The sequence below is a fragment of the Harpia harpyja genome, chromosome 19, assembly GCF_026419915.1.
Source record: "Harpia harpyja isolate bHarHar1 chromosome 19, bHarHar1 primary haplotype, whole genome shotgun sequence".
In the NCBI taxonomy this organism is placed as follows: domain Eukaryota; kingdom Metazoa; phylum Chordata; class Aves; order Accipitriformes; family Accipitridae; genus Harpia; species Harpia harpyja.
Window position 1 is genome coordinate 11,773,333 of NC_068958.1, and position 24,400 is coordinate 11,797,732.

The 24,400-nt window shown below is 53.5% G+C and overlaps 1 protein-coding gene across 4 annotated transcripts in view; it reads left to right on the forward strand.

Annotated features, from left to right (window-relative positions):
* Positions 1-685: 685 nt before the first annotated feature.
* RGS3 (regulator of G protein signaling 3) overlaps positions 686-24,400 on the forward strand; it is a 92,231-nt gene continuing 68,516 nt past the window's right edge. For 2 of the 4 annotated variants that reach the window (XM_052815318.1, XM_052815319.1), the window contains exons 1-8: positions 686-788; positions 5,616-5,765; positions 17,030-17,080; positions 19,354-19,412; positions 20,106-20,200; positions 21,095-21,163; positions 21,963-22,023; positions 23,998-24,088. In XM_052815318.1, the coding sequence (XP_052671278.1) occupies positions 758-788; positions 5,616-5,765; positions 17,030-17,080; positions 19,354-19,412; positions 20,106-20,200; positions 21,095-21,163; positions 21,963-22,023; positions 23,998-24,088 (607 nt within the window). In that variant the 5' untranslated portion in view covers positions 686-757. Of the gene's footprint in view, positions 789-5,615; positions 5,766-17,029; positions 17,081-19,353; positions 19,413-20,105; positions 20,201-20,447; positions 20,598-21,094; positions 21,164-21,962; positions 22,024-23,997; positions 24,089-24,400 lie in introns of those variants that run through there. The other 2 variants (XM_052815320.1, XM_052815321.1) reach the window with 2 other exon arrangements.

The window sequence follows — 24,400 nt, forward strand, 5'->3', positions numbered from 1 at the left end:
ACTCGATGCTTGCTGTAGACCCTGGGGGAGAGTGGTCTGCAGCAATCCCACTGCTGGGAAAGTGCTGAGGTTTGTGTGTCTGCCCTGTATGGCAGACTTTGCTATTCCCAGAAATCTGGCCTCAGGATTGCCCAGAAATAGCCCAAACCCTTTCTGTTCCAATCCTCTTACCATTTAGGAAGCCAGGTAATTTTTCCCAGTCTGATTTAGTTTCTTTAGTTTCGAAGCCAGCTTCAACCTTGTGGGTTTTCTGTGTGCGTATGTTACCCTTTTGCTTGGAATAACTGTCTAAGCATGCGTTTGGATTTGAATATCCAGCCAAAGGCAGATCCTAGTGCTGGCAAACAAATTTGTGATGGAGAACTGTGTTAAATTTTAAAAGAAAGTCATTAACTCCCAGGCCAACCAGCTGAATGTGCAGTTTGCTGGAGACTCGAATAGAAATGCAGGTTAAGGTCAGTCCCCAGGGGTTTGAATGTTAAGAGGGAAGTTAGAAAGATTTGGTACCTTGCTGTTGGGAGCCAGTAGAGAAAGGGGCTGTTGCACGCGCCACCGCCACCATCTCTTCCGGGCATGCAATTTAATTTGTAACTTCCTAGTACTGGAGCTCTGCTCCCTTGGGACATTTACATACTGGTTTTTTTTCCCCCCTCCTTTACAGTGGTGCCAAGGTCAAAGGCTTGTGGCAGCTAAATCACAGCACAGGACGCTGGTGCTTGGACTTTGCTGGAGAGAGTAACCGTCCCGTGTGAGAATTATGGAGCAGCTGGGAGAGCCAGGGCTCACACGTGAGTGCTCAGATGATTTCTCCGCTTAGTTTGCAGTGCTGCTCTGTCTCCTGGGTGAAGGATGGATTATGACTATGCAGGTGCCTGGTTATCACCACTGAACCAGATCCTGGCACTTGTAGGAGATGAGGGACTGTATCTCCTACATGGCCTTTGTGGGGTGTTGGAGATGCCCAGCTCCTTGTGGGATCATGTTTGATCTTGGGGCTCTCTGCTAGTGCTTTGCACTGCAGGATGGAGCAGACTTGAATCTGCTGGGTTTGAGAGTTAGCAGTGATTTTTGCAGACAGGGAGCCTCAAGCCCTCTGGGAGGAGGGTGTGGGGGACTCCCATGGCCTTGGAGTCCTGGAGTCCCACAGAGACTCTTCTTTACTTTCACTTTTTTTTTTAAATTTATTTGGAAAAATCCTATCTCATGGGATTCTTTTACCCAAACCTGTGAGACTGCCTGCTTTAGATAGAGACAGTGCATTTTGTTACTGTCCTGTTTGTCTTTCCTTTTGCCTCTTAAAAGCATTTTGCAATAAAGACATGGAGAGAGGAGGCTTTTTGTGAGCCTGGGGAGCTCCTAGGAGGCAGGGTGGCATGTAAAACACCTCTCACCACGTGCTGCATGTGCTGGGGAGAGCTGCAGGCTTGGCAGTGTCAGAGAGGCAGTGTCAGAGAGGAACACCACAAGCCGTAGTCTAGATGCTGTCATGGGGATGTGCAGTGAAGGAGACAAGGACACGGCAAGGCTGGGCTGGTGCACACTCTGCTTGCATTAACAGAGGTTCAGGATACCTGGGACTGCAGAGTGGATTGTTTGCTTGTTCCCTCAGTGGACTGCTTGGTGTTGCGTGTCCTGTGGGTTGAGATGTGCTGTGCTGGTCATTGATAGCTGGGGATGCTGCGCACTGAAACACGCAATCCCAGACTGTATTTTTTTTCAGGGGCAAGTAAATTTGCTGAAAATTTAATAAATAAAAATAAATTTAAAAAAAAATGAAGCTTTAATTTTGATGGGTGGCAGATGGAGATCACTGGGAATGTCAACAAATGGATTACCTGAACAAATGAGGGGAAGAGTTTTTGATAAGCCTGAAGGAGGGAACATTTTGAAGTGCCTTAGAAATTACCCCGTATCCCTGAGCAGTGCCCATCCCACCTGTGTGCTAGTTCCTGATTGTCCAGGACACTCTTTGACACCATTTACCCGTGTTTATGGTGCTCGGGCATCAACAGGGCTTCTGGGGGATGTGGTGAGGGATAGACGGATGTTGGGGACAGTGGCAGGGTCCTTCTTCAACCCTCCTGTCCAGGAGGTGACAGCAGCACAGACTGTGACCCCAGGCAGTCCAGGGCCTCTCTTCTGGGGACCTTCATCTGCGATCTTGCTGTTAGACACAGCCGTAAGAGAGGGGTTTTGAGCCTCTGTGAGGTTTCTCTGCAGACCCCAGGGCTGGGATGGTGAGGGGTCCCCAGACGCTCCTTCTTGTAATTTCTGTAAGATAACTACATGTGACTCAGTTCCTCTCCCAGGTTCGTTGCCAGTGCTGCCTGTGAGGACAGGAGATGAAGGTGAGGATGCTCTGTGTCCAGAGTTCTCTTGCATGTCAGCAGATGTGGCTGGGATGTTATAGAGCATGTGACACCTCCAGTTTCAGCTGGTTACAATTTGGATGAGCTCTGATGTTGGTGAGCTCTGCTGGAGCTGAAGACTTCACTGCTGGGGAAGGCCAGACCTGCTCCACTGGCTGTACCCGTGTCTACAAGGAGACCACAGAGCAGGCCATGGGGATGTGTTTCCAAAAGCCGGGGTGCAAATATTTCCTTGGGCAGCTGAGACGGGGAACTGCAGGATGTCGTGGCATAGGCTGCATGCTTGGCCAGGTCGTCTCTTCACTGGAGAGCCTGCCTGTGGTGCAGAGATGTACTCCTGGCTGCTGGCAAAGGACCCACTTCCTCTTTGGGGCTCCGTGTTCCCCTCCTTGTGTTTCTGGGTTTTGTGGACTGCATTAATCCCTCACACAAAGCAGCTGTGCCAGATGTGGGAAACGAGGTACTTGTTATGGGCAGAGATGCTTTTATCACAGAGCCCCGAGAGCTAGAGCAGCCTTCCCCCTCCTGTGTCCACCATGCTCCACCAGACCTTGCCCTGAGCTTGCTGCTTTGAATGCCTGTTGGAGAGGCAGGAGCCAACAGCACTTGCTTCCCCAGCTGCCCATGGGTTACTGGGTCCTGAAGGATTCTGGAGCTCTGGAGGCTGCAGAATAGTACTGGGAGCTATGGTGCCACCAGGCAGCCAAAAGAGTTTAGTTGGTGGCCCAGGCTTGCAGGGTCTGGACCAGTGTCATCAGGCTCCATCTGCTCGCCTCCTACACCTCCGACGTTGTCAGCCTTGCTGGGAAATGGGGATCCCTCTTTCCCCTGTACTCAAATCCAGCAGTATTGTGAGAAAAGGCAGATGTGTTGGGGCTGCTGAGAAACCAGAGGTTGTGGGAGCTTCTGGTGCTCTGGCTCTGCCTGTCCCACAGGGTGTTTCTACTTGTTGAAATATCCTGCACTGCTTGTGCATCCTCTGCATTTTGGTTAGGCAGCAAAGACAACTACGGTGCTAAACAAACCAGCAGCAATTAAAGAATGAATCACGTCTTTGTTAGGGGCCCCCTCTTTACCCCACCCTGAACTCTGGATCCCTGCGGCTGGAGACAGTGGGAGGTGATGGGGGCCAGAGCTGGAGCCCGCTGGGCTCCCAGGCATCACTGCTGAAAGGCTGAGCAGCAGGAGGGCTGCTCAGCTGTGTCGACAGCTCTCACCCATGGTTGTGCCTGGTGCCTCTTCCCCTGGGCTCTGCAGTCCCCTGGGTGCAGGAGGCTCCAGCAACACAGTGTCTGTGGGAATGGATCTGGGTGCTTCCCTGAGCAGGAAGGCAATTCTCACAGCCCAAGGGGATTCAGCTCTGGGCCTTTTCTGCTCCACCGATCACTGAGCTGCATATCATGCAGTTCACATCCCGGCTTGTGCCTTGCTGCCATGCTGTATGAAGAAGGGATAAGGAGGCTCCAGGCCCCTTTCTACCACAGGGCAGGAGCTTTGTGTGGGGTCTGCCAGCAGAAAGTCCTGCTAGGCCTTCACAGGCTCTAAATATCTTAGGAGGCAAGTAAAACAGCAAGTGGCTGCTTGGCTGCGTGCCTTCTCAAGGCCCCTGCAGGTTGCCAAGGTTATGGCTGAGCACTGCAGGGGGCAGGCAGCCCAAACAGAGCCATGCTCTTTGTCTGGAGGCCTTTGGAGACTGCCAGGTCATTATTTGTCTCTCCCCAGATGCCCAAAGGGGCTGTGATTTATGGCAGCAGTACAATAGGTGTCTGTGGCAGTGATGGATTGGGCATCGAGCATCCCTCCTTCCTTCCCTCCCTTGCTCGCTCTGTGTCCCTTCTGTTGCTTTTCCTGCAGTTTCAGGCAGTTTTGCTGGTGTAAATTCAGCTGAATCAAGCCAGTGCCCCTGCCAGAGAATAAGCCACACTTTGGGGGAAAAGGCAGCTTTTCTAGCGAACAAACAGCCTTTCCAAGTTGCCTGCCTCCCTGCGCCAGGATGCTTTGGCTAGGGGCTGTGAGGGTGGAGCTGGGAGGATGTTTTGGGGTACCTGAAGGTATTGGGCAGTGTGCACTAGGTGCTGTACGTCCTGGTACACACTGCTGCGTTGTGGGGCTGAGTGGCACATCCTGGCTCCAGAGGGCTCGATCTTGCATCAAAATCACAGGTCAGGCTCTTTTGCTTTTATGGACGGGGTGTGTGTGTGGCATGGCTCCATCATGGGATGAGAGATGCTGCTCTGCCCCACTGCCCTCGTGGGGGAATTAACCTGTGACTCCACAGCTCGGGCTGTGTTTGCACTGGGTCTGCATAAGGGCAACATAAGACTCTTGTGCTGTACTAATCCTGCACTGCTCATCACTGCGGAAGAAGCCTGGGCAGATGTTTCTGATCCTGAAGAATTACTGGGCCATGCTGGTTCCTCTGCTCTGTGCTGTGGCTGGGAGATATCTCTCCATCAAGGCTCCCATTTCTGGGTCTGTGCAATTTTGTCTCTATCAGAATGGGATCCTGTAGCATGTTCCTGGGTGGTGGTTTGATGGCTGTGCACAAAGAGGGGCAGACTGGGGCTGGTGTGCCATCTGCAGGGTGCTGGCCACAAGGAAACCAGCCGATTCCTCCTTGAGCAGAGCCTCCCTGCTGCTCTGAGCCCGAGCACATCAGCAGGTTGTGGGCTGGGAACTGGATCTGAGCCGCCGCCTTGCAAGACTGTCCCGAACACCCAGCAGTGGCAGGGCAGCATCTCTGGTGTCCTGGAGAGCTGCTTATGGACTAATGAAGCCCTGACTAGGCTGGTCGTCTGTTTTAAATAAAATAAAATATAACAGTGCTGAGCAGAGCCTCTGGAATGCACTTGGTGTGTGGCATGTAAAGGGCCATGGCCAAGGCTGCAGCTGAGACATGTGCTGGGGGTGACTCCCTCTGAACATGCATCTGTGTTCTGCTGTGACACTGGATCTAGTGAATGACCATCACTCCTCTCCTTTCTGAACACAGGCAGGGCTGGGCAGTGGGGTGATGGTGTGGGACAGATGTGCCACGCTGCCAGCATGTGCCACATTTGTGCAGAGCTGGCCAGGGGAAGCTCAGTGCAGGAGACCTGGCAGTGTGGTATTCTGGGGAAGGCTGGGTCAAGGTGGAGACATACCCTTGGGGCAGGTAAAACCAAGGGTACTGCAGAGCCTGTGATGTCCCCTGTGTCCCAGCTCCCTGTCCTGCTGTGTCCTGTTCTCATCTCTTTTCTCTGGCAGGGACAGGGCAGAGTCCCCAGTTGCTGGAGCTGGAGTGTCTGCCAGCCCTGACAAAGGAGCGGTGTGGGGCTGGACGATCCTCCCTGAGGAAGCAGAGGGGACCATCAGGGAGCAGGAGGAAGATCAGCCATGCACGAGTGAAAGGGAAAGGTAAGTGATGGGGGTATGGAGGGGCCGGAGGCTCAGGTCTGGCAAGGAGTGTATGGAGGGGCAACCATGGCGAGGAGAGGCAGGGGTGCGTGTCCAGCACCCTGGACCCTACAGGAGATCTTGTTGTTTTCCATCCCAGAAAGGTCAATATATTTAGTATTACTTCAGCTGCATGTGGGCTGGGAAATGGAGGTGCCTGCACAGCACTGACAGCAGCCATCCACACTGGCAGCATGTCTGCTCAGAGCCTGTGCTGGGCTGCACCCTTGTCTCTCCCGATGTTGTGAGGGCTGAGCTCTCTCATTGCCCACCTCTGCCTGGGCCCAGGGCAGTGGGACCTGTGAATCTGCTGCACTCACCCAGAAAGCCCCTATGGGGCTGATCCAGGCTCACCACAGGCCCCCCACGCTGTTGTGGACCCTGTAGCCTCACAGCAGTGCCACAAGGAAACGAACTCACTGAGTGTGGCATTTCCTGCAGCATGGGGTGGTGTGGGAGCAGGTCCACTCTGCTGGGGACTCTGCTGGAGATCAGCCCTCCATGGGGCCCTGCACTGTGGGGAGCAGGGCTGCATGGACACGTCAGTGGGAAGCAGAGAGTTCTGGGACAGCCCAGCCTTTGGGGAGGTTTTCTTTTTTTTCAGAGGAACCATCTCCATCATTCCTCCACACTCTCCAGAGCTTGTGCTCAGCCCTGGGTGCCTCCCGGTAAGTTGTGGCACAGCATCCAGAGCTGGTGGGTGCATCGCCAACTCCCAGGTGATAGAAAGGGCTGCTCTGGAGTCTTGCAGAGTGACCCCGTGAGCCTGGAGGGCTGCGTGCCTCTTTCCTTGTCATAGGAGAGCCAAGCAGGTAACCCATGCCCTGCCATCCCTCCCTTTCTTGGCTCACCCCCACAGATCAATTCTCCCGCACCCTTTCCTTGCCTGCAATAATTTCCCCAAAGCACTGTGAATGCTGCTGTCCCATGTTGCTCTGGTGAGACAGCTCCCCGAACAGCTGAGCATGTGCTAGCAAACCGATGGCACTAACAGTCACAGGGATTACTTGCAGGCTGGCATGCTGCAGAGGGGAGGAAACGTTGCAAGGTTTCCCCTCTTCCCAGGAGCTCATTCCTGGCGCATCAGCAGGGTGGCTGTGGAATGGTGCTGGCATGGTTTTTGGGTCCGCAGGGGAGGGCAGAGCACTGCCCGCATCCTGGCAGGTGGCTGCGGCGCGGGGCTCGGGCCTGTTTGCTCAGACAGGTGCGGTCCCCGTTCAAATCTGCGGGGCCAATGGGAGCCGCGCCGTTCAAACGTGCAGCGGTTGGACGCGTGTCCCATGGAAACCCAGCTGCACGGCTGCCTGTCACTCCCTGCTTAAACGGCTGCTTGGTTTTCCCGGGCTAGGCAGGGAGGGCTCCAATTACTGGCTAATTAGAGGTGTCCTGCCATGGAGCCCGGCAGTGTCCACAGAGTCTCGCTCTGCACCCGCCAGACTGACCCCCTGGGAGCTTCTTTCTACCTCACCACGTTCGGTAAGCGTTGAGCCTGCGGCTCCAGGGAGCAGGCGGTGCATGTGGTGCCTGGGGGATGTGGCCGTGGCCCTGGCTGGTGCGGCACAGGGAGCCACAGCAGGTCATGGCTAAAGCCTGGCGCGGTAGGAACGGGCTGGAGATCTGCTCCCTGAAGGCATTAACGCTAAGCAGCAGCCTGCTCGCTTCTGCCTTGCTGAGCTGGAATAATATGTGGCTCCATCGAGCTGGTGAACCGGGGTGCGCCCTGAAACCAAGCTGCAGCCGCCGAGGCGTGCTGCAGCAGTCAGCCAGATGCTGAATACCCAGGTCATTTTGCCCCTGGATGGGCATGCGCTGGAATTGCTGTGTAGGGCTGGTGGGAGCTGTGGCCCCTGTTAGGGCAGAGGCCCAAATTCCTTCTTTGCTCCTTGTGGATCTTTCTGTGGGTGCCTCAGTTTATCTGCGTGGGCTTGAAGAAGCCCATGGGCAGTGGTGACTCGGCTCTGCAGGCTGGAGCTGGCCCAGCGATGGCTGGGCTACGAGCCTTGTATACCCACCCTGCGAGCAGGTGAATTTGGCAGCAAATGTTGTGTTGTGGTGTGTGATGGCTTGTCAGCAGCAGTCTTACACAGAGGGAAGCTGGGTGCCCTTCCTGGGTGCTACTTTTTAAGCAGCAGTTTTCTTTCAAAGGTTCTGCTTACTTTAGTGATCAGGGCAGGCAATCATGCAATGTGCTGCTAAAGAGGCTGCAGGGAAGCAAAGAGGTTTATGTGAGTGGAGCAGGGCATCCCTTCCCTGGGCAGCCAGGGATGCTGCTTCTTCCCCCTTTTGGCTTGTAAGCATCAAACTGCTGAGGATGGCCTGGAAGCTGAAATCCTCCTGTCTTTGTGGGTTGGACTTACACATGCCAAATAATGTGAGTTTTGTGGTGCCTCTTGGCTCTGTAACCAAGCCCAGGCCAAGCATCAACTCTGCAGCCGCAGTTCCCTTCATGGGCTGACCATTGCTGGTAAGATGTGGCGTTGCATGCTCTGAGCAAGAGAGCAGTGGCAGGACAGGGCAAGCACTACCCTCTCCATGTGGCTGACCAAGGAGAGGGTCTTCAAAAGGGCTGGTGCCAGGGCCTGAGGTTGTAGATGGTGATCTCGGAGTGCTCTGCCTTGTGGCCATGGAGACCTCCCACCCACACAGTTACCTGACACTGCTTTCCTCTGGTAAGAATCCCCCCTGCTGTGTGCACCGATGGTTTGTGACTGTCCCAGCCAGGGCAAAACCTGCAATTTTTCCTACAATAAAACAGAAAAACGTTTAAGGAGCAGAAACCCAAATTTTCCATTTGTCAGATATCATCAGTAAGGAACAGATTTTCCTGCTTGCTAGGTCTGCTCTCAAAGGACAACATTCACGTGTCCCCTCCCTTAGCCTGGCAAACTACTCTCATGGGTGGGAACCTGTTTGATTACCATCTTGTGCTTGTTCATGCCCATTTTTTCCCTGTTCTCCCTGTGCCAGCTTTGTTCATCAGCTTGAACTGCCTCTCCTGGCCCTGTGGCGTCCAGATGGACAGGGCCTGGGCACCCTCTCTGCTGCAGCCCTGCTAGCCCAGCTGAGCCCTGCTCTCTGTGATGGGGTGTGCACCCAGGAGCTGCATGTGGGTCCTGTTGAGACGAGCTGTTTGCTCTTTTGTCTCCCTCTAGCCTTTCTCTGTACCTATTTTCCTTTTTATTAACTTTTATTGAACACAGGTGACCTGGACAAGCTGTGTCAGGGCCTCTCTGCTGAAGCTGTTTCCCTTAGTTCATGTTAGGAATGTATCAAAAGAGAGAAACTCAGAGGATAGTGTTTCTCTGACCCTCTGCTCTTGGAGCGAGGTGGAAATGCAGGCCAGGAACTTGCCTTCATAGGGGTTGTGTTTCTGCCCACCCCGGTCTGGAGGAATGTTACTGCTCTCATGCATCTGAGAAAATGCAACTGCTGCCACTGAGCTGGGCTGTCCAAGTGCAGACGTTGGTACCGCAAATCCCTTCCACCAGTTCAGGCTGGATCCGCTCTTTCCGACAGCAGCTTCCCTCTCTGATCCCGGCCCCATACAAGCACTGGTATTGCTACAAAGCCAATGAGTGCTTCCCCCGCATGAGCAGGCTGGGACCCCTTTGGGGTCAGACAGGCTGGCTGGGGCATGCTGGGGTGTGCAATTTGTCCCTTGATGTGCTTTGGAGATGCTTGGGAGCAAGTGCATTAAGAGAGAAATGTCATCTGTTCCTCACAGGAGGGAGAGGACCTTTCCCACAGATACTCCCAAATCCTTTCTACTAGGGGCCAATTTGTGGTACTTCTGAAAAAGGCAAAACTGCCCATATTCTCCCTGCTCTCCTCTCTCTGGTGCTGGTGTAGTCCCTCATTGTGCAGAAACCCTCATTGTGCAGAAACCTTGGCCCCATGTGCTCCCCCAGGAGCTGAGCAGCCCCAGCCATCCCCAGGTCAGGGCTGGGTGTAGAGCTTCCTTCCCCCCCCCCCGAATTACCCAGCACAAAAGCTTCCTTTCTCCTCCCCAGGGCCCATTCATTACTGGCTGACTCCTCGTCATGCTTGGTTAGACAGGGGCATTTTGCTTTAGTGTTGTAACGGTTGTTACATGCTAATAGTGGAACAGCGAGAGGGTTCCCACAGCATCAGAGATCTGGAGATAGCAGCAGGGTTAAAGTCTTGGTCCAAAAGACTGGGGTAGCACGATGAAACTGGGGGACAATATTCTCACTGCTGTAAATCAGTATTAGCTTCAATAGAGCTGTCCTGATTTACCCTACCTGCCTCCTGTCTTTACTTTCTCACCTTGCTCTCACTTGCACATGTATAAATGCACATAAAGACATGCATTTCCGCATGTGCTCTCAAATGTGCAGATGCACACATGGAGACACACGTGAGCTGGAGAGAGACTTGAAAATTTTCTGGGTTTTTTGAGTGAAGAATGAGTTCTCTGAATTGTTTCAGGTTAAACAATCCCATAAAATATCCCCACCCCAGCAAGCCTAAGCCCTTGGGTGCATCTTTTGCAAAATGAAATGTTGGGTTTTAATCTGAAAGATGTTTAGATGGCTGTAAATGATGCTTACAAGTTTATTTTGTTTATTGTGTTTTCTAAGCTGGAAAACAAATGAAAATGGGGTATTTTGCTTTGGACTAAATAAAGCATTGTTCTAATGATGCTTTCAATCTTTTGATTCTTCAGGAGCATTGGGAAATGTTTAGTTTTGGGTTGGTCCAGAACAATTACACAGATTTCAGACTCTGCATCACCCTTAAAATCTGCACATCCTATCCAGGCTGGCAGGCGGCAGCTCCCAGGGAAGCCTCGTGGGAAGGTGTTCAGAGGGGCAGAGCCCTCTGTGCCCGAGCGGGGTCAGCGAGCCGGGGACTCACAGCCTGCTCTGCACCCCAGCAGCATTTCACCCAGACCCTGACAAATGCCATTGGCTGAGTCTTCATGCCAGTCTGAGTACTGCGGATAGATTTTAGGGCTGATAACAGCGTCGCTAGTGCATGGGAAAGCAAGTGTACAACTATAAGTAAGCTGGCAGAGCAGAGCTGCCACCCTGGGTCCCGTGCCCTTGCTCAGCAGGGGCTTACACGTGTGGCTCTCCCAGGTGCTGGCCTCCTGTGCAGGGTCTATGACTGGCTGGGTTTTCAATGCTGGGAATCAGTTGCTGGCAGACAGGTCCAGGCAGTGCTGAAAATCACAAATTGCAGCTCCAGATAAGAGGTGGCAGCTCAGGGATCTGGCACAGGCATTTCAAAAGGCAGTGAGAACTGCAGGTTGGATTTGGAGCTGTGCAAGAGCTGGATTTTATTCTCAGCTCTGCTTCAGAGCAGGCTGTGAGCAGTGTATTCTTCTGCAGTTGTAGATGCCATGTGGGGCGTTGTGGACAGTGTTGTGGCTGTTGTGAGCAGTGTGGCTTCTACAGTGGATGCTGTGTGGGCTGTGAGCAGTGTATTCTGCAGTTGTGGACACCGTTTACAAGTGGTGACTTTGCCTGTCGCCAGCCAAAGGCGTGTTTGGGATGCTCCTTCCTTCGTTCGTTCTTTAGAAATAACCCTCCCATCTTGTCCTTGTGCCTCAACAGAGGGGTCTCTGGATTCAGAGGCCTGCCTGAGTGCCCCTGGCCTTTGTACTTAGGTTTCAGCTGATCCTGTCCCAAGTAGACAAGCTCACGAGCACAGAGGTTTGATCTGCCTGCGTAGTCCGTGCTGAGAGCAATTCCCTGGGAGGATGCTCAGGCTGAGCTGAGTTACTCTGGTCTGCTCCATGTGGAACCCTGGTCTGACACTTCCCTGGCTCCATCTCTCCCACCTCCTCTCTCTGCTCTGAGTCCTCCCTTCCTCTCTCACCTTAGGTAGCTTTAAAGGCACTGATGGATAGAAATGTTGCCTGCTGGGCAGCCATCTTGTACAGGCAGGCTCTGCAGCACCCATGAGGGACTGCTGAGTCCTACGGTGAGCTCTTGCTGCTGTGCTGTGCTAATCCATGTGGGAAGTTGTCTCCTTAAGGGCTGCCTATGGAGTGGGTTAGGTCCTGGGTCCTCCTGAACAAGTCAGAACAGTCTTCTGCTCCAAGAAAGATCCTGTCATTTGCTCCAGGCACCAGATCTTGGCACTTTGAGCTCTCTTTCTCTTCTATGTTATTCTCTGCCCTGTTGAGGGGCAGAAATGGATGCCTTTGTGCTCCTTAAGATCTGCTCTTTTGGCCTGTTAATGACTGTTGGAACCATCCTGCCTTTGATCTCTTGACTGTGCTCCTTGCTCTTCTCATGATGATGGTGGGCAGCAGGTCCCCTGCAAGGCTTGGCAGGGCTGGCAGCTGGGCGCCCCAGGCAGAGGCAGGCCCTCCTTCCCACCTTGGTGGATGGCTGTGGGTAAGCCAGTGCATTGGGAGCAAGGGGGATTTCTATCCAGACCTGCTCCAAAGTGATGTTTCTTTCATGTAGCTCCTCAAGGCTCTCCCCTACCACCACCTCCTCAATCAAAAGCTCTCAGTGCTGTCGTGCAGGGAGCCAGGCACTTCCCTGGAGGTGCTGCATTACTGGGAGCCAGGGGTCCCACTTGGTCTGAGCCCCCCCCCGGGCTCTGCAGCAGAGAGATTACAGGATGGTGGTGCATTGCTCTTCCCTGGGGGTTGGCTGTTCCTGGCGTCATTGGCCACCTGACAATTGTTCAGTGACAAAACACATGACTGAAACCATTCTTGTTTAATCCTAGATTAAAGCAAGTATTGACTCCTGGTTTTAGGAGATTACCTGTCTGCTCACCAGCCCATACTGTCTGGGATCCCCAGGAAATGCAGGAGGCTGCAGTGTGGGTGCCCTTGCCCTGCTTCAGTTCCTGGGGGCTGGGTTTGTGCTGCAAGCAGTGCTGCATTAGTCCTTGTCGCTGCATCTTCTCTGCTCGATAGTGCCGGTGATAACTGTTGCTGGACGTGACAGTCAGCAACGGGGTTTTTAAGGCTTTCATGTTTTCCCCAAAGCCACCCTGGACAGATGAGGCATGGAGTAGAGCAAGCAGGGAGGAGGTGTGCATGGAGCAAGGTCCTGCAGCAGTGGATGGATGAAAGTGCGTTAAGTGCCGGGTTGACCCTGGGTGGGTGCCAGGTGCCCACTAAAGCTGTTCTATCACTACCCCCCCCGCCCCAGCTGGACAGGGGAGAGAAAATATAACAAAGGGCTTGTGGGCCGAGATAAGGACAGGAGACATCACTCACCAATTACCGTTTCAGGCAAAACAGACTCAACTTGGGGAAAATTAACTCAATTTATTACCAATCAACCAGAGTAGGGTAGTGAGAAATAAAACCAAATCTCAAAACACCTTCCCTCCACCCCTCCCTCTTCCCAGGCACAACTTCACTCCTGGATTCTCTACCAACCCCCCCCAGCGGTGCAGGGGGAGGGGGAATGGGGTTTACAGTCAGTTCATCACACGTTATTTCTGCCACTTCATCCTCCTCAGGGGCAGGACTCATCGCACTCTTGCCCTGCTCCAGCGTGGGGTCCCTCCCACAGGAGACAGTCCTCCATGAGCTTCTCCAATGTGGGTCCTTCCCATGGGCTGCAGTTCTTCACGAACTGCTCCAGCATGGGTCCCTTCCACGGTGTGCAGTCCTTCAGGAGCACACTGCTCCAGCGTGGGTCCCCCACGGGGTCACAAGTCCTGCCAGAAAACCTGCTCCATGGGCTCCTCTCTCCACAGATCCGCAGGTCCTGCCAGGAACCTGCTCCAGCACGGGCTTCCCACGGGGTCACAGCCTCCTTTGGGCACCCACCTGCTCCGGCGTGGGGTCCTCCACGGGCTGCAGGTGGATATCTGCTCCACTGTGGACCTCCATGGGCAGCAGGGGGACAACCTGCCTCACCATGGTCTTCCCCACGGGCTGCAGGGGAATCTCTGCTCCGGCACCTGGAGCATCTCCTCCCCCTCCTTCTTCACTGACCTTGGTGTCTGCAGGGTTGTTTCTCTTACATGTTCTCACACCTCTCTCCGGCTGCCGTTTCTGTGTGCCCTGCAACTTTTTTTTCCTTCTTAAATATGTTATCACGGAGGCGCTACCACTATTGCTGATTGGCTCGGCCTTGGCCAGTGGCGGGTCCGTCTTAGAGCTGGCTGGCATTGGCTCTGTCGGACATAGGGGAAGCTTCCAGCAGCTTCTCACAGAAGCCACCCCTGTAACCCCCCTGCTGCCAAAACCTTGCCACACCAACCCAATACACCCAGGCTCCCCCTGTGGGGCCAGCCTTGGCTGACCCTGTGCTGGCATGTTCCTGCCACCAAAGGCACTGGTTGTCCTTGGTGTTCATCCAGGCTGTCTGCAGCTTGGCCCGCTGTCACCTTCTGCAGGGGTGACAGCCCCTTGCCCACACAGAAACTCGGGGGAGAGGCAAAGGGGAAGTTGAATCTGGGCTGGGGGGAGGATTTGAGCATGCTGCATCCCTCTGTTAAACAGGGGCTAATTCATCCCACAGCAACTGCTTCATCCTGGTGCTCCCACTTCCTCTCTGCATGGGCTCATGCCTCCTGCCATCAGTCTACTGTGTGCTAAGAAAGCAGTATTCAGGTTTTCCTGGAATGTTTTTGCACCTGGAGCTGTAAGACATGGGGCATGCATGCATGGGCAACAAACAGGAGGAGCTGGAAGCCATTGTGCAGCAGGAAAACTATGGCATAGTTGCCATCATGGAAACATGATGGGATGACTCACACAACTGGAGTGTGCTGCCATGGATGGCTATAATCTCTTCAGAAGAGATAGGCAAAGAAGGAGAGGTGGTAGGGTAGCCCTGTATGTTAGGGAGTGTTTTGATTGTCTAGAGCTTAATGATGGTGACGGTAGGGTTGAGTGTTTATGGGTAAGAATCAGGGGAAGGCCAACAAGGGAGATATCATGGTGGGACTCTGTTATAGACCACCCAATCAGGATGAAGAGGCAGATGAAATATTTTATAAGCAGCTGGGAGAAGTCTCACAATCGCTAGCCCTTTTTCTCGTGGGGGACTTCAACTTCCCAGGTGTCTGTTGGAAATACAATACAGTGGAGAGGAAACAGTCTAGGAGGTTCCTGGAGTGTGTGGAAGAGAACTTCCTGACACAGCTGGTGAGGGAACCAACTAGGGATGGTGCCCGACTGGACCTGTTGTTTGTGAACAGAGCAGGACTTGTGGGTGATGAGATGGTTGTAGGCTGTCTTGGGCACAGCAATCATGAAATGATAGAGTATTTGATTCTTGGAAAAGTAAGGAGGGGGTTCAGCAGAACTGCCACCTTGGACTTCCAGAGGGTGGACTTTAGCCTGTTTAGGAGACTGGTTGACAGAGTCCCTTGGGAGGCAGTTCTGAAGGGTAAAGGAGTCCAGGAAGGCTGGACATTCTTCAAGAAGGAAATCTCAAAGGCGCAGGAGCAGGCTGTCCCCATGTGCTGAAAGATGAGCCAGCGGGGAAGAAGACCAGCCTGGCTGAACAGAGAGCTTTGGCTGGAACTCAGGAAAAAAAGGAGAGTTTATGACTTTTGGAAGAAGGGGCAGGCAACTCAGGACGACTACAAGGACATTGTGAGGTTATGCAGGGAGAAAATTAGAAGGGCCAAAGCCCATCTAGGACTTAATCTGGCTACTGCCATAAAAGTCAATAAAAACTGTTTCTATAAATACATCAGTAATAAAAGGAGGGCTAAGGAGAATCTCCATCCTTTCTTGGGTGTGGGGGCAACATAGTGACAAAGGATGAGGAAAAGGCTGAGGTACTTAATGCCTTCTTTGCCTCAGTCTTTAATAGTAAGACCCGTTGTTCTCAGGTTACCCAGCCCCCTGAGCTGGAAGACAGGGATGGGGAGCAGAATGAAGCCCCCATATTTCAACACCCATCTTTTCCCATGAGGGATAGGCTGTGGATGTTGCTACCTAGACTTTAATAAAGACTTTGACACTGTTTCCCACAGCATTCACCTGGAGAAACTGGCTGCTCATGGCTTGGATGGGTGTACTCTTTGCTGGGTGAAACACTGGCTGGATGGTCAAGCCCAGAGTGGTGGTGAATGGAATTAAATCCAGTTGGCAGCCAGTCACAAATGGTGTTCTCCAGGGCTCTGTATTGGGGCCAGTTCTGTTTAATATCTTTATCAATGATCTGGATGAGGGGATCAAGTGCACCCTCAGTAAGTTTGCAGACGACACCAAGTTGGGAGGGAGGGTCGATCTGTGTGAGGGTAGGAAGGCTCTACAGAGGGGTCTGGACAGGCTGGGTCGATGGGCTGAGGCCAATTGTATGAAGTTCAACAAGGCCAAGTGCCGGGTCCTGCACTTGGGTCACAACAACCCCGTGCAGTGCTACAGGCTTGGGGAAGAGTGGCTGGAAAGCTGCCTGGCGGAAAAAGCCCTGGGGGTGCTGGTTGACAGCCGGCTGAATATGAGCCAGCAGTGTGCCCGGGTGGCCAAGAAGGCCAACGACATCCTGGCCTGCATCAGAAATAGTGTGGCCAGCAGGAGCAGGGAGGTGGTTGTTCCCCTGTACTCGGCACTGGTGAGGCCGCACCTCAAATACTGAAAGACTACAACGAAGGCATTGAGGTGCTGGAGCGTGTCCAAAGAAGGGCAATGAAGCTGGTGAAGGGTCTAGAGAACAAGTTTTATGAGGAGCGGCTGAAGGAACTGGGGTTGTTTAGTCTAGAGAAAAGGAGGCTGAGGGGAGACCTTATCGCTCTCTACAACTACCTGAAAGGAGATTGTAGCAAGGTGGGGGTTGGTCTCTTCTCCCAAGTAACAAGCGATAGGACAAGAGGAAACATCCTCAAGTTGCACCAGGGGAGGTTTAGATTGGATATGAGGAAAAATTCCTTAACTGAAAGGGCTGCCAAGCATTGGAACAGGCTGCCCAGGGAAGTGGTTGAGTCACCATCCCTGGAGGTGTTTAAAAGACGTGTAGATGTGGTGCTTAGGGACATGGTTTAGTGGTGGACTTGGCAGTGTTGGGTTAATGGTTGGACTTGATGATCTTAAAGGTCTTTTCCAACCTAAATGGTTCTATGATTCTGTGACTTTCTTGGTAGCAGATGTTTCCTCCCACCTCTTTTCCCTGGCTCCCTGAGCGATGCCCCCGTGCCCAGGGATGGGGAAGCAGGATGGGTTTGGCCCCGTGCAAGCCTCAGAGCCACGGGGTCCCTGTGCTGCCAAGTGCCAGGGCTGCTGGGCAAGCCCTGCCTCCTTCACTCTCTCCTCTCCTTTCCTCTAGGCCAGCTGAAGCTGTCCATCGAGGTGCAGGGCCGGATCCTGGTGCTGCACAGTGAGTATCTCCCTGGAGCGTATGGCAAGGTGGCCCCAGAGCTATTGTGGGCTAGTGATGGGGACAGCACTTCTATGCCCTTTCTTCAAGCTCTTTGGAGATTTGTGGCAACTGTTGGGAACAACTCTGTGGTAGAGCAATATGACTGGGAGCTCTTTGATTTAAAGGCCAAACCAGAACTTCGGGTGACCACGGTGTGTTTTGTGTCCACTTGTATAGATTTTTTTTCTTTAACTCCCTGTGAAGAGAAAAAAGGCAAATATAATTTGAAAAAGAAAATCTGAAATGCTTTATCTCCTCTGAAATTTCTTTTACATTGGTCAAAACTGTTTGCTGGATTTGCCACAACTTCCAAATGGTTCCATTACCTCCAAATGCTGCCTTTTTTTTAACACCAGCAATATTTCTTCAACAAAAGTATTTCACCTGTTCCAGGCTGGGATTGCTGTCCCTTAAGCCATGGCATGTCCCACTGGGGACAAGAGATGCTTTTCTTTCTCTGGGGACTCAGACTTGGCCACCACTGCTGGGTACCAGTGCAGGAGAGCAATGCGTCATCTGGGAAACTGTCTCCATCGCAGCCACGAGGCAGGTCCCAGGGAACTGTGCCACTGCAGCTTTAATGGTGTTCATTAGAAAGGCCAATGAGGGTGTCAGAACTAACTCTTTTCTTTAGGAAAAACCTGTCTGGAGGCACTTGGGGGGCCCCTTAGGATTGCTTCTGCAGTGAAGGATGTGTGTGTCCCAGTCTCCTGGCACAGAGCTCTTTCTACCAGGGGCTCATCAGGGCTTCATGATAAGTAAGTGGTTAAAGAATCAAGGAAAAAAGTCAGGAGTTTGAAATGGTCAGAGTAAAAATTCCCTCCCTGTGAAAAGAGCAGGATTTGGGCTCTGTAGGGTGAAAGGAAAACAAGGCCCTGGACTCCCAGAGCTCTTGGGGGTGGCTACCCTTTGGGGGAGAAAGCATCCCCATCCCAGAGACCTGTGCAGTAGGGCAAGAGGGATAGAAAAGACTTCCTCTTGAGCAACATCCCACCTTACAGCCCAGCCCCACTCCTGCCTGGTTGTAATGAAATGGGGGCAGAGGATGGCCTGAGCCTGGTGAGGCTGTGGGGACCAGTTGAGCCACGTGCCACCCCTGTTCTTTTCCACTCGGCAGCCACGAGAGCTTGCTGCCCTTTTCTGGCTGTGCAGGCAAGCTTTGTAAAGAAACAACAGCAGGAAAATGTGGTGGTGGTTTTTTTTTTTTCCTCTCCCTTCAAGCTCTGTGTGGTTCTGAGGGTCTGGCACAGGCTTTACTCCAAATCCCTCCATCTGGAACAGCCCCAGTGTGAGCTGGGTGCGAGTCACTGTCTCATTCTGATGCAGCCAAAAGAGGGTCTGGGAAGAGGGAAATGGTCCAGCAAAGAGGCAAAGGAAGCTCAAGGTCTGGGACCTGACATCCCTCTGCACATGCTGGATGCTCAGGGTACTCAATGTGGGCCGGAGAAGGCTGGTTGATGTGGGGTGATCCCTCTTACTTTTTCAATCTCCACCCCAAAGTCTTTAAACCCAAAGCAGGTATGGCTGGAGGAGGAAGCTCTTGGTGCAGCCTGTCCTGGAGTAACCTTGCAAACTGCTTTGTGAAACACCAGAGGGTCTTGCAGAACCCCTTTCCCCTTGTGCACTGGGGTTTCTGTTGGGCTGACCATGTTTATTAGGAGCACGTATCTGTCTCTGACAAAGGCAAAGTCATTGCTGCCTTGCTGGGCTTGTTAGGAGGGAGCTTAGCCTTGTTCCGACAGCCTGTCCTGGGCTATCCAGACTCTGCTGCACAACTATTGCCTCCAGCCACGCGACTGGGGAGCACAGGGTTCCCAACTGTCGGCAGCACTGCAATGCTGTGTCCCTGCTGGCAGGGCTGCCATCAGGATGCGGCCGTTGATATTTAACTTGATGATACATTTGGCTTCGGGGCAGGGAGCCCAGAGCTGTGTGAAGTCAGGCAAATGAAATGCAATTTGCTATCCGGATGCTGAACTGCATCTGCTGCCAACCTCACCCACAGACGCTTGTATTTATAGCATGGGTATATTAAAGAAAAAATACAATAAAACCCTCTTTTTGGGTGCCCAGTGAGACCCGGCTGCTGGGGAGGTGTGCATAGGATCCTGTTGAGGTAGGAGATGGGTTCGGCCCCACAAGGAGGGAGCACCGCGTGGAGTAGAGCACTGCGGCATAGGAAGATACCTTCCCTGCTGCTGTGGGGCATGACCATTTCATTTCCTTTCCAGTCATGGAAGCAAAAGGTCTGATGGGTAAGGAGTACCGGACATGCGACTCCTACGTGAAGGTGGGTTCTCCTGGGGCTTTGCTTGGGGGAGCTTCATGGTTTCTTGGGATTTTGTGGTTGGCTTTCCAAGCATGCTCTGGGCTGCCTGTCCCTTCCCTTTCCTCCTCTGTCCTGCTCTGGCCGAACATCCACAGCATGCAGGGAGGTGGCTGGTCTCTTGCCTGGCACTGGAGGGCTCATGAGTTTTGTTGGCATGGTGTCTGCTTGGACCCAGAAAAGCAGAGGACAGGACCCTGCTAAGGGCTGTGTCAACCATTCATTGCAAGAACATCCCACTGGGTGCCCAAGGACTGGTGGGGATAAGTGTTTGGCCAGCACAGTGTGGCTCCAGGGTCTCCTGGAAGGCACCTTGGCAGGCTGCTCCCACTGCGGTGTGCACAGTGCAGGAAGCATCTCCCCTGCAAGGGGGCTGCAAGTCAGAGACCAGCCAGCAACATTTGTGTACATCAGTCCTCAATTTTTCTGCTTTTTCCTTCCCTCCCCTGCCCTGAGGAATTTTGTAACACAATTTGACATGCATAGGGTAAAGTGATCTAAACCACCCATTAGCACAGGCTCAGCTGGATCTTTGAGGCTTAGCCATCCATAAAAGTGGCTGTGCCAGTCACCTGCCGCTGCAACAGCAGAGCTGGCAGCTGTGTGCCAGTGCTTGCTTTGAGAGTGCTAACATGCTGCTTGTTTTCCTCTGTAAAGGTGTCGATCGTGCCAGATGCTGACTGGAAATGCAGGCAAAAGACGAAGACTGTGCCAGACAGCAAAAATCCTGTCTTCCATGAGCACTTTCTTTTGTGAGTATGACAGGGCAGAGGTAGTTCTGACCCATCCATCAGCACCGTGTTCACACTGAGCAGTGGGGGACCCACGTGGCTGCTGTCCCGGGGTACCCCCTCAAAGCCAAGACCCCATGTTTGCTTTTGCATTATGATCTATAATAAACACGTCATGCATGAGCAGGTCTGCTGCTGAGATGAGGAGTGACAGACATTATTCTGCTGTTTTTTATAGCTGAAATGCCTTGCACTTTTGGGCAGAGCTCTGCGGAGGCTCACAAAGCTGTCAGCACACAGCATAGCAGTGGCACTCCCGCACGGTTGGACTTTCTTGCTGGGCAGGAATTGGGCAAACACACTCCATTTCCTAGACCTTATGCCTGCAGTAGTATGGGCATCGGTATGAATGAGGAAGGTAAAAGGATTTCCTATAGCTACAGCATGTCTCTGCATGGGAAAGGGTCTGTATGGCTCGTGTTTCGTTAGAGCTTGTCATTGCTAGCTAACCAGTCTGTGTCAGACCTCTGTCCCCATGCAGCATTTAGTCTGGCACAGGATGGTTGTTTCAGAGCATGAAATGTGGCTTGTTCCTTGCATTTACCCTTTGTTGTTGGATGTGTGTCTTTCTGCAAGATTATTTTTCCCCTTAAACCACCTGAGTGGTGTCCCCAGTGCCTGCCCAGGAGAGGTCATGTCCTTTTGCAATTGTCTGTCAGGGACAAATGAATTAGTGCAACAGTGGCTCGTTTGAGGAGGTTACCATTTGGGGTGATGCTGCAGTGCTCTGTGCAGAGAATGGAGAAGAAGACCTGGCTCTGAGGAGGGTGAGGGGTCCCCGGCTGTGAGGGCAGCCCTTGCCGAGCACTCCTGGGGAAGGTCGGTGCTCACGGGCTGTCCCTCTGCTTGTTACAGCCTGGTGCAAGAGGAGCATGAGCAGAAACGTCTCCTGGTCACAGTCTGGAACCGAGAGAGAAATTCCAGGTAAGGGGCTGCCAGCCTGCCATACAATTTCTTTCAAATGCGGCTGGCATGGCAGAGAACCTGTCATCTGCTCTGGCCACCTCACGTGAACTTCTCCAGTGCCCCGGGGACCCAAGGGCTGGCCCTGACATCAGGGCTGCCCTGCATGAAGGCTGCGGGTTGGTGAAGTAGGGGGAGCTGAGCGGTGGGGCTGGAACCTGCTGGCCGGGTGCCCTGGCCAGGGTCATTCTCATAGGCAGCCCGTGCTGATGAGCACCATGCTGCGTGCAGGCTGGCGGAGAAGAAATCCTGCCCTTGCTGCTCTCTTGTTGGCATTGCTGCTGCGTGGTAGCAATCAGCCGGACCAGCGTTTAAAACTCCTGCAGCTACTCACGCCTGCACTGCTGGCTAAAGCCAAGTGGGGCTGGAGCCTGGCTCTGGGCTGGGGACCTTCCCTACCTCTGGGGGCAATGCAGTGAGGAGGAAAGCCCAGCAGTAAGGGGTCTGGCACCTCACAGGCTGTGCTGCCTGCTCAGGCAAGTGGCATCTGACTCCTTGGCCAAGCTCCTGCCAGCATCAGGTAGGCTGGAGGTGACCAGGATGCTTCAGCCCAGCTTTTCTTTGCCCCTGCTGCAGCTGAGCCGTGTGGTTACGCCATGCTTGCTCAAAGCATGGAGAGGGAGGCATGGTCTTGGGCACTGCCTGGCTCCTGGCATGGGCAGGGATGTTTGTGGGGTCCCTGCAAAGGGGTGCATGTGGGGAGCTTGTCCCTGGGGAGTTTTCAATAAGCATATGCTGACAGTCTCTGGCTCTCCTGCAGACAGAGCAAACTGATTGGCTGCATGAGCTTTGGTGTGAAGTCCCTCCTGACCCTGGACAAGGTACCTCCATACTGGAGCGCAGCGCGTGGGACTGGGGCCTGACTCTCTCAGGTCGGTGGGTGGATGTAGTGTGCCCTTGGGGCAGGAGCAGGCTTCTCCCACTGTGGGACAAAGATGCTCTGAAGGTGCCCAGGGAGTTCCCTGGTCCCATTCCCAGTATGGATGGCCACTGTGAAACTGATGTTGGTGTGATTGCTGGAGGCAGGGACGTGGAGGCTGTTGGAGGAGGGATCCTAGGACAGGGGACTGTCACTCTCTTCTGCAGGGACACAGAGAGTAGCAGCAATTGGGGGTGCAGAGAGGTGGCCCCAGTGAGTGCTGCCTGCCCTGCTCGCAGCAAGGCTGCCTGGGGGACAGGAGATGGGGCCAGTCTCACTTAGCCTGGCATCTGTCACATCTGATGTGGTGGCTGAGTGGGTGCGATGGTGGGGACCCGCTCCTTCGAGGAGGAGTCTGCCTGATTCCCTGCCCTCAGCAGCCAGGGCTTCACCAGCTGAGGTGGTGGTGGGCAGAGGGCAAATGCAGAGGTCTCGGGCTGTTCCTGGAGGCAGTGGTGCTGCCAGGCTGTCTCTGTGCCAGAATCCATGAACCCACTGCTGTGGATTTGGTCACAGTACTGCTGCCCCAGCCTGGCTGCTGCTTGGTAATACAGCTTTCACTTCAGCTGGGTTTGCCTTCCTAAAGAAGCCTACAAGGCTGCTGCTGCATATGACTCCTGCCGACCCACTAAAACACGGAAATGTTTCATCCTAGCTGCCAGTGGTTAGGGATTTCATCCCTGGACAGCCCTAGTCATGCCCTCGGTACATCAGAGTATCTCAGCAAGCTGGAAGCGTTTCATGAAAGTGTTAATACATCACCTGAGGTGTGGAAATTTACTTCCCAGCAAGAGGTTAAAAAGGAGCTATTTGTGGCAATGGCCTGAGAAAGAGGGTAAGAGGTAGCTTGAGCATGGTCTCCTCTGAAATTTGGACAAGTGAGATGCAGCTTTTTTATAACAGTGAAGATAATTAGGCAGAGCAGCTCTAAACTGCAGCTCTCCCCCGGAGGGACCTCTGCTCTGACCTCCCCAGAGATGTCCCTTCCTTCTCAGATTTTGGTAGTGAATTTCACAAAGTGTCGTTGCGTGCAGAGAGGATGGAGCGTTCATGTGTATAGCACCTACACACAGCATCCTACTCTTGTAGGGATGGGAGGAGGATGCTGGGGGCATGTGGTCCTCCTGGGACCTCAGCAGGGCCTGAGATGAGCTGGCCCTGTCTCCTGGGTGCCGCATGATGCTGCTGTATATCCCCACCCCCTTCCTCAGTTGCCTCATTGTGGATTTAAAACATTCATTTTAAAATGGGCCCCTTTCTCTGGCCTCTGCATGGTTCCTGCAACCCCATCTGACTCCTGGGCTTGGTCCAGGATGGTTGGTCCCTCCGGCTTCTGCCAGCTGCCCAGGGAGCAATTGGAGCCAGCGGCAGCTCCCTGGAAGAGAGGCGAGGGATTGCCAAGGTCAGCTCTGTCCTCTTGGCTCCCCTGGCCACATGGGTATGGGACAGGGGCAAAGGGAGCCCAACTGTGGAGCACCCAGCACTGCTGAGGGCTGGTTTGGGCATCCTCCTCTGGTGATAAGGCTGGAGCTGTGTTCTCCCTGCGAGACTGCCGGCTGCTGCAAACACAATATGGACAGTTTTACTGGAGACTGGCTGTTCTTCTGCACCTTGTTTCCCTCTAAAAAACTAGAAGCTTGTTACTTCAGTGATGCTTGGTCCCTCCTTGCAGGTGGGATGGAATTTTAACTTTCTGTATCCTAAGAGAAGGACTCCGGGCTGCGCCTCTGTGTGCAAAGCAAGTCTGGGTGGCCTCCGTGTACTGGCCTGGGGCAGCTCCTGCAATGGGACCCCTCTAGGGCTATGGGCAACCAGACTGAGTTAAATGGGGGTAAGTATCTGCCCCTGCATTGATAGCTTCTTTCCTCCCACCCAGGAGATCAGTGGCTGGTACTATCTCCTCGGGGAGGACCTGGGCAGGACCAAGCACCTGAAGGTGGCCACACAGTGGCTGAAGCAGAGCAGAGGTACGTGTCCCCACTGGGATGTCCCAGGGAGTGTTGGCAAGGTTTGGAAGAGGAGTCAACCTCATGTCTGTCCCTGTGCTGGCATGGAGCAGCTCCCAGCCCCATGGCACCCTATGCCCCTGTGAGCACTTCTCAGCCCTGCGATGCTCAGTGAGCACCAGGATCCCTAAAGACCAGTGTGGGGGAGATCCTGGCTGGTTCAGCAGGCTCTGCACAGGCATGAACCTCTCCCCTTCAACCCTTGCTCCTGCTTACCTGTGGCTGTCTGGGCCTCTGTGGGTACTGCAACATCGCAGCCACATCTCTCCCTCT